General features: G+C 44.1%; 1 protein-coding gene across 1 annotated transcript in view; it reads right to left on the reverse strand.

The window, feature by feature from the left end:
- The window catches only part of LOC147458966 (uncharacterized), a 75,895-nt gene extending 69,289 nt beyond the window's left edge, over window positions 1–6,606 (reverse strand). Inside the window, exon 1 of the mRNA XM_086510375.1 lies at window positions 6,260–6,606. Within this exon, the coding sequence (XP_086366501.1) occupies window positions 6,260–6,406 (147 nt within the window). The 5' untranslated portion in view covers window positions 6,407–6,606. The remainder of the gene's footprint in view (window positions 1–6,259) is intronic.
- Between the last annotated feature and the right edge of the window lie 3,351 nt (window positions 6,607–9,957).

Here is a 9,957-nt window from a genome sequence, read left to right on the forward strand (position 1 = left end):
CCATCGTGACCACTCTGTGTTCTCGGGAGATCAAAAATGAAATCCATTGCAATACTTTCCCAGGGGCGGGTGGGTATGGGTAAAGGCTGTAACAATCCCTGTGCTTTATGTCAGTCAAACTTGACCTTCTGGCATACCAAGCAACTGCGCACAAACTCGTCCACATCCTTCTTGAGTCTCGGCCAAAAAAAGTATCTCTACCCCTTTCAAGGTGGTAGCAATGCCGCGATGACCCGTAAAAGGTGGACAGTGGCATTTGGTCATAACCTTTTCCCTCAACGGCTGTGTAACGCACAACATGGTTTTCCTCATCAAGTAGCCATCCCGAATGGAATATCCCGCTACTATCTCCCCATTCCGTATCCGAGTGAAAATATCTGTAAAATCTGTATTTGTGACATACTAATCGACCATATCCTCGAAGCTCCTATGATAAATCGCGGAAATAGCCAAAACCAACGTCTAGCAGGACAAATCATCTGCCACCAAATTCATTTGTCCCTACACATGGAGAATCTGGAAGTGAAACTGTGACAAGATATTCGCTCACCGCATCTGCTCTTCCGATAGGTGCTTCTGTGACAAGAAGTAGCGTAAACTCTAGTGGTCTGTGAAGACAGTAAAATCCGCTCCAAGTAGGTAATGTAGCCACTCAGTAACAGCATAAATAACCGCCAAATGCTCTTTCTCATAAATTTGTGTTGTCAATTCCGGCCTTGAGAACAATCGGCTCTCGTAGGCAATGACATGGCCTTCTTGCATTAAGACCGCACCCAGACTATGACCACAAGCATCACAATATACTTCAAATGACTTCTGCAAGTCTGGCAAAGTCAAAACTGGTCTTGTAGTCAATTTCACTTTCAATGTCTAAAAGGCAGTCACCTCTGTGGGTCCCCACGAGAAAGGGACTCCTTTCTGTGTCAAGATATGCAAAGGGGAAGCAACCTCTACAAACTTTCTTATGAACCACTTGTAGTACGAAGACAAACCCAAGAAGCTTCTAACTTCATGGACATTCTTCAAATCGGGCCAGTCACAGATAGTCTCTATCTTGGCTGGGTCCATCTGCACTCCTGCTACTGAGACAATGTGTCCCAAAAGGTGTATCTCCGGTAGGAAAAAATCGCTTTTCTTCGCATTAATCACCAACTTGTGATCTCGTAATGCATGAAAGACCTGAAGCAGATGTTCTCTATGTTTTGTCTCATCCTTGGAGAAAACAATGATGTCGTCAAAGAAAGTGCCAACAAATAGTCTGTACTCTTGAAAAATCATGTCCATCATCCGGTTAAATGTCGCAAGAGCATTGGTTAGGCCACAAGGCATCACCAAAAACTCAAATAACCCAAAAGTCGTCCGAAAAGCTGTCTTGTAGACATCTCTTGGCGCGATTCGGATCTGATGATATCCACTCTTCAAGTCGATCCTGCTAAAGCACGAGGATCCCTGTAGTCGGTCAAGCATATCATCGATTCTAGGAATCGGAAATCTATTCTTGATGGTGATTTTGTTGAGAGCTCTATATTCGATGCACATTCTCCAAGATCTGTCTTTCTTCAAAACCAACAACACTGGAGAGTAGTATGGTAAAGTACTAGGCTGGACAAGACCCTTTTCCAAGAGGTCTTTCACTTGGTTCATAATTTCTTCATTCTAGGCTCCGCTCACTCAGTAAGGTGGTCGGTTCGGTGGTGTGCTTCCAGATATCATATCAATGGTATGATCCTCAAGACGAGCGGGTGGTAACTCGCCTGGCAGGCCCTCTGAAAAGCAATCGGCACGAGTGTGGAGAAAATCTTGGTGTTCTTCATCAAGTTCAGACATATTTGTCCTATTCTCATCATTCATCTCTCTCAAAAAGATCGAGTAAACAAACAGACTGGATTTCATTAATTTTGAAACGGCCGAAGTCGATACAATAGGGACAGACTCGCCCTTAAGTTTTACATAAGTACAATGGTTCTGCCCTTCTCTGTAGTCAAAGTCGCTTTTCTCGCCCGATAGTCAACCACGGCGTTGTTCTTGTGGTACCAGGAAATTCCCAAGAGGACATCACAACCTTCCAAGGGCATTATGCAGCAGTCCTCATGCCCCAAATACCCCTGACAATGCAACCGAAGTTTGCCAATGACACGTGTAATGGCTACGTCCCTGTCGGGTGCCGCTAGAACTGCCTCTGCTAGTGGTCCCATCCGATCGGGCTGTGATCTCAAGCCGCGCCGCCAATTCAGGTGAAATGAAGTTGGCCTTGGCTCCTCCATCAAAGAAGATCAGGGCTTCTTGGTCTTTCACTTTGCCCCATGCTCGGCAAAGTTCTGTACTCTCGTCCATCGTGCTTGGGTCAGTACCCACGCAATCTAGGACCAGTCCTGTTTTCATCTTGCCTTTTCGTCCACGTTCCTCGGCTGCTTTCGAACCTTCGGGCCTGTCGTCATCCTTGTCCTTTTGTTCTTTCGGTGCCTTTTTAGGGCACTTCGCAGAGATATGCCCAGTTTCCCCGCATCCAAAGCACTTCCCCTCTTTGATGTAGAGAGCTAGCTCTCGAAAAGTGAGTTTGGGTCGTGCATCCTTCTCTTTCTTTTCTCGGTTGCTCTTCCTCTTTATCCTTTTCTTTCTTTTCTGAGTTGCTCTTTCTCTTTCTACTTTCATTGTTCGAAGTCTGTTCGCTCCGCGTCATGATTTCATTTGTGGGGTAGGTCCAACTGCCTGAGTGAATGGCAAAACCCCGTTTCGCATGACTCATCAGTTCCTTAATGGAATCTGACTTTTGCTCTAAGCAGTGATCTCGGATCTCTGTAGGAAGACCCAAGGTAAACCGCTCAATTTGTTCTTTGAACGAGATCTTCTTAAATGAAGAGGCTGGTAGAAAAGAGCTCAAGAATCTCTCGCAATAAGCGTCCAAAGTATCCTTCTTGGTCATCCGAAGATGGTTCCAAGCAATTCATATGTCGCGTTCGTACTCTCGAGTCAGCTAAGAAGAAATAAAAAGGCTTTTGAATTTCAGCAATTTAACTGGTGTTGTCTTGTTCAATAAAAGCGTGGACCACCAAGTTAGAGCATTTCCCTTGAAGTAAGAGGTAGCCCTCCGAATCTTGGAGTGCTCTGAGTAACGCCCTCCAAAGAAAGCTATGTCAAACTACTGTATGAAAGCCAAAGCCTTCGAAGCATCTCTATAACCAAAAAACGTGTCAAATTTAATTGACTGTCCACCTTCCTTAAACTCTCGGACTTTCTTGCTTTTATCTTCCAAAAAGTCATACTGGTTGGCTTTATAAAAATTCTTCTTCTTTGCATTAAAATTGTTTCGTCAAAGTCCGAACTATCCGAAGACAAATCCTCTATAGAACTGTCAACAACTAGGCGAGATTTAGACTTTTTTGCCTTTTTCTTGCCCTTTCCGAAGATTTGCTTTTTGCTTCGCTTTTTGCCTTTTCTGTCTTCTTCGCTCGAGTCAGAGGAGTTAGAAGAACTCTCAAAAGAAGAAGAAAAAAAAAGAACTAGGTACTCCTTCAAATCGAACACGCTTCTTTTGCTTTCTTGCAGATGCAAATGTAGATTGACGACCCAAATCACCCGGGAAGTCAGTTCCTTTCTTCTGCTTTTTGTCGTGCTTTTCTGCTTTGTTCTGCGCGTCAAAAAGCTGAGAATTCGTGCATCAACCACCTCTTCTAATTCTTGCTCTGAATACATCCTTGTAGTAGGAGGTTTCTTCAGTGACGGTTAGAGGGGTGGTTTTGTGGTTTGATGCCACTATAAATGCACCTCGTCGAAGGAGGTCTGGCTCATAAATATTGCAAATTTTGGGTTTTTTGCAAAATTTAGCATCATCTTTGTTGCATCGTCGATCAATCGTCAACGCTCCATCTCTTCAAGCTCGGCCTCAGTAGGCCGAGGCGGGCCATACTCCTCGTGTGAATCTTCTTTGTGATCTCTTCCTGCATCTCCGGATGCAGAGGAAGTCAACTGGTCTCTGCTTGAATCCATAAAGTGCCGCGTAAAAAGGATCGGATTTCTCGATAGAAGAGAAATCGGCCGTGCTCTGATACCACTATAACAGACTTTGGACACTCCAAGTCGAGATTCTACCGTGACACCACAAGAATTCACTTCAAAACACTTCACAGTTCACAATTGATTCGACACTAGCCCGACGGAGTTCCGTATCTAGAGATATTGGTCCCAAAGACTGGCGCCCCTTTCGGTATTTCTTTTTGTATTAATCTGCAACTCAAAGTACAAGGGAGTGGGAGGCTCTCACTCTCAGACTCTGCATCCACATGCTCTGAGAAGTGGGAGGCCTGCCCACACTTATAAAGAGATTACAAGGGATGCCAAAAGCAGAGCCCCAAAAGCTGTTCCAAAAGCTGCCCATTAAAAGCAAGCAATTCCTCTCACGAGGCTTAGTGAAATAAAGCAAGGCTTTTAAAAAAAAGTAAAGTTCTCTCTCTCCCAAGCATTGTGGACCAAAAGCAGGCCTAAAAGCTGCTAGAAATTTCCATACGCAAATCTGCCATGTGAGCAGGCCAAAAATTCCGCTGGAAATCGGGTGGATCGATATGGCAGTGCCACATCAACATGCTGCACAAATTCCGGTGCGATATCTCAGCCAGACTGCATTTTCCCCTGTCCATGCTAGTGCGTGTCTACCTATAGGCAGCCACGTCACCAGTTTGTGACACCACACCCTCTAGTAATGAACCCCATGAGTACCCACACCCCTTGGGTTCCTTTTCCACATGGTTCTACGCCACTATGTATCCCAATAGACAAGAGATGTTACACACAAGTATAGGATAAAGCCCAAAACCTTAACAAATAGCAAGGCCAAGGTGCCATTGACACTCAAATGGTATCAGATCGAGTGTGTGTAATCACAACAAATAGTTGTATTAGTGAGAGTTCATCAATATAATAAAAAAGTACCACCTGAAGCGCCTAGTTGACGGGCCAATACTCTCTGAAAAGGAACTACACCTCCTTTGTGACAACTCATCTCAACATATAAGTGTGAAGGATTCTTGTTTCTAGATCTTGGCTGGTGTTCTCATGTAACAAGAGGATCCTGTAGGAGTTGATCCATTCAGTCAAGATGTCCACTGGATGGGGAGGCCGGTCCATGTCACCACCTCATCTTTCACCACCCGCTGCAAGATACTTGCCCAAGCTGCCGGAAAGATCCATGCCCTGTCTCCACTTGTAAAGGTAGCAAAAATATTTGCTCCAATCTGTTGTAAAAGTAGCAAAAAACTCTCATGACAAGTGTCAAGGGTAGTGAAGGGTGAAAAGCCCACACTCCCCATGTTGGAAAACATGGCCAATAACCACGTCTTCTGGTTGGGAGAAGAGCACTACAGGAGGCCTTCAAGGCAGGATACGTCTATAAGGATTGAAAAGAAACTATCTTGCCTTTTTCTAAACTCCCTATTGTGCACTATGGATGTCATTGTCTTTAGTCAAGTGCTGATTTTTCCAAAGGCTTCTTGAAGACTACCATGATCTCATGGCCTTAACATCTAGAAATTAATATGGGCACATTCTAGGTGCATAAAGTAAAACTTTCACATGCTTAAGAGTGCCTCTTAGATTAAAAGTGTCCTCTTTTAATGTGCTCTCAGTAGTAAAGCACCTCACTCACGAGCGAACTTTCCTTACAAAAACCAAGCCAGTGAGAAAACTTCCACTCTTGTTTTCAAAAAACCTTTATGGTGAAAACAAAGAACACATGTCAAAACTCAAAGTAGTTTTCACACTTGTTTCAAAAATCCTTCATGGTGGAAAGCACAAAGTCATAGCGCATTCAATGAAGAAATAGCTTCCATGTGCAAACACTTATGAACGCAAAAACCGCCGCTTGGAGAAACAAGGCCCATTGCCAACCTCCTGAACAAATAATCTATCTTATCGCTCCCAAACAGGACAATCACAAACATGGTGCTACTATCTATACTACCCCCCCCCCCCCCCCCACGTGGCAAGAGCTCCTTGAAGCAGCGAGTGTTCCCTGCAGCCCCCGGCCACACAGCGACACACACACACACACACACATAGAGAGAGAGAGAGAGAGAGTGTGTTCACCGCCAGCCTTACTAGTATGAATAAACTTTGGACTAATAGCGGGCAAATTCTTGTTATCATATCATTTGTTGGACTGCAAGCATACAAAAATTTCTGAATTTTACATCATCTTTTAATGCTGGCAATCTCAACAGCATCAGCATTCTGCTTCTGATTTGTGAACAAAGAATGGATGACTTACCGGAACCATGAAGATGATGCGCACAGTATACCGTTGATACGTGGGCTCTGTGTAGTTTGTGAGATGCATGTAGATATGCCAGAGGGCAAGCACTACAGCACCGCAAGTGCATACTGCTGCAACGCCGATCGCGAAGAGGGAAGCCATCGCTTCTTCTTTGAGGGCATCCACCTCTCAGCTGTGAAGTGCTTCGCACATTTCAATTTACGACAAGCCAGGATCTTAAGATCCCGAAGCAAACGATATCGCGCGCATGTGCGAGGAGCTACCCGCCCAAATCGTATGCGAAGGCGTGTGCGCGTACAAAGAGAGAGAGAGAGAGAGAGAGAGAGAGAGAGAGAGAGAGAGTGTTGGGGAGGGAGGGGGGCAAGATTTAGAAACCTTTTCGAAACCTCATCTCGTAAATAGAGAAATCGGTCGCTTGTATAGGCTAAATAAGTGCCTAAAGCAAAGTTGTCACCCCCTGCCGTCCCTCATACCTCCTGAATCATGGGGATCATGCATGTTGAACTGTTGCCAAGCAGTTTTCTCTACCACCACGCTACACTCATTGGAGCAGCGAGATTTGGAAAATGAAAATAATACCAGTGTCTCTGCCTCTTGTGAACGAGGGGAGCCTAAGAGCGCCTTCTCATACACGTGATGATAGCACCTCTATATGGCCTCCCAGATGTTTAGTGTGTTCCACAAATGAAGAATCTTTCAAAAGGTGCAACCTTGTTTTGCCACTAGGATGGGGGTGGTAGAACCACCCCACAAACTAAAGATGTGCCTCTCACACTAGCAATTATCAATTCCTTATAAAGACAAAAAATGCAGTGAGAGTTGCAACTTGCGCATGCATGCTCTAGAAACAGTCTTCCACATTTATCTACTTATATCGTGTATGCAACTGCATTTCTTTGTTGAAGGATCTCTGTATATTTGGATGGCCTTCCAAATTATTGGGCCTATGCAAAGGCCATCTAAGTAACATGTATAGTAAAAGGTGGGGGAAGAGGAATGGCCGGACATGGGGGATTTAGTATTGCTACTGCCACAATGTTCCCCTTTTATCTTCCCATATTAAATGATTACTTTAACATGAGAAAATGATTTGGAAAAGTTAGATATTAGTTTTTATGACAAGTGTCACTCTCAAAATCTCCCCTGTGTGTGTGTGTGTGTGTGTGTGTGTGTGTGAGAGAGAGAGAGAGAGAGAGAGAGCCAAGGGATCGACGGTGTGAGTCGATCATCTAGAGGAGGATTAAATTTGGTTGAAAGTAAAACATGGATGGCACACTAACTAGGTCACGCCTCATGACTTGAGCCCATAACCTCCTTGGTCCAACCCTCACACACTAACCACCACACCTACGTGCACAATATGTACCCCTTGCCCTTTCTTTTTCATATTATAGACATTGAACATGGATTGCTTGCAAGTTGATGTTTACTTTTTGGTTGTGTTTGGTTTTAAAACAAAATTTGAGGGTAAACAGCTCCCAAGATTCAAGAGCTAGAATATTGGTATGTGTTGTTAGACCTATCTATCTCAGTAGGGGATCAAAAGGAGAGAAGTTAGGGATTCGAATGGAGATGTCCTTCCAAAGAGCAATGTGCATCTAGTGGAGCTTCAAAAGACCTTAGGGTAAGCTTCATTAAAGCCTCCAAAGGTTAGTGTTAAAAGCCTTTAGGCCTAGGACCAAAGGGGTGACTATTGCCTATCGTAGGTATTTCAAACCTCTGTAAATTTGGACTATGGTCACCGAGTGGATGCAAGTGGCCAAGAGGACACTCCCACTTGCATGGGGCGAGCCCTCCTTGTAGAAGATGAGAGAGAACACACACACACACACTACAAGAGATCCCCTTTTTCACATAAGGCATAAAGGACACATGTCAGGCTCCTAAACAGGTTGCCCCCAATGAAACATGAATCCTATTTGATTGCCTATGTCAAGGACAAATGAGAATTAAGCTTGAGTAAATTGAGCTTTAACATTTTAAAAAAACTTATTAAAAGAACCAACGAGAAATGAGGTCCCCCCTAATTCCTATTGAACAGTCTACCAGGGGGTCCAATGAGAATTAAGCAGCTCAAAGCTAGCTTAATTCCTATTGGCCAGTTGAATATAGGAATTAAAAAAAAGGAGACTTGGATGAAGGTATGCAGATGATGAGTTGTATGCACTTAAGGAGTCGTCACAAAGCTACACACTTTGCTTGCTATCTCTCATTGGCTAAGCCTTGGCATGGACCAATAGGATGCAAGTATGAGTATTTGCAAGAGGGGGGGGGTGCCCAAGGCAAGAAGGGGCTCTCGTTTTTTGTTGGAATTAGGGTTGCAGGAAAACACACACAGCTTGGAGAAGACGAAGGAAGCTCAAGGCACACAACAGAGAGTATATTACTTAGTGTGCAATGGAAAGATAGATAGCCCTAGAATGATGGGCGTATATACAATGCATGGGGGAAAAACCCTCCTAGTGAGGGAAAAAATGCCATGACGATCCTAAGTGTGTTCGCACACAGCACTACCACATGTATATGGTAACAAATCCCCCTTGGTGATGCGGTGAACAAGAGCTAGCTCATGAGTAAAGGGAAGTGCCATGCCTTAAGGACATGATCAGTCCACAAAGGGGAGTAAGCCCAAAGCTTTGCGGAAAGCTTCGAACTTCTCAAGAGACAGTGCCTTTGTGAAAAGATCTGCAAGTTTGTCCTGTGTTGGCACATAAGCCAAGTTGATCTCTCCTGTTGAGAGCCTCCCCTGATATAGTGGCAATGCACTTCAATGTGCTTTCTGTGAGCATAAAAAACTGGGTTCCTCGCAACTGCCAATGTGCTATGATTGTCATTGTAGATAGTGTTGGCAGTGTCTTATCCAACACCCAAATCAGCCATAAGGCATCTAATCCATACACGCTCAACCGTTGTGGTGAAGACTGCCATGTACTCAGCCTCACAGTAGGTTGCGTCTAGCTAAACCATGATATACATGAACTGCCATGCATGAAACAAAAACCACTTGTGGACACTCGCGTGTCAAAACAACCAGCTCAATCTGAGTCCGAAAAAGCATGTAAGTATGGCGGCAATGATCCCCCCTTGGGATAAAACAAGCCACGACGTAAAGTGCCACTCAAGTAGCGGAAAATCCTCTTGACACTGCAAATTGAATATCCGGCCTCGTGTTGCATACATAAACGAGGCATCCAACAACAGTTTGGTAAAGAGTGACATCTGCAGGATCACCATCATCATGAAGACTCAATTTCACACATGTTTCCATAGGAGTGGCAATAGGTTTGCACTCCTTAAGTCCAACCTTACATAGCAATGTCTCTATGTAACTTTTCTGACACAAGGCAATACCACCATCACACTACTTAAATTGTATACCAAAGTAATGATGCAACAGCCCACAATATTTCATCTTGAAAGTAGCATTTAAATCAGTCGTAAATTCAACAATATGTCTCTCATTTGGTTCAGTGATCGGCAAATCATCTACATAAAGAACCACAATGAGAAGTACATCACCCTCACGCTTTACATACAATGTGCTTTCTGTTAGACTGTTACGAAAGCCTTGTTTGACCAAATGAGTGTCATCCTTCTCATATCAAGCACGCGGAGATTGCTTCAACCCATACAAGCTTTGTTACATTTGCACACCTTATCCTCTTGTCCTTTCTTGACAAAACCACGAGGCT

The sequence above is a fragment of the Adiantum capillus-veneris genome, chromosome 4 (genome assembly GCF_014529385.1).
Source record: "Adiantum capillus-veneris isolate H3 chromosome 4, ASM1452938v2, whole genome shotgun sequence".
In the NCBI taxonomy this organism is placed as follows: domain Eukaryota; kingdom Viridiplantae; phylum Streptophyta; class Polypodiopsida; order Polypodiales; family Pteridaceae; genus Adiantum; species Adiantum capillus-veneris.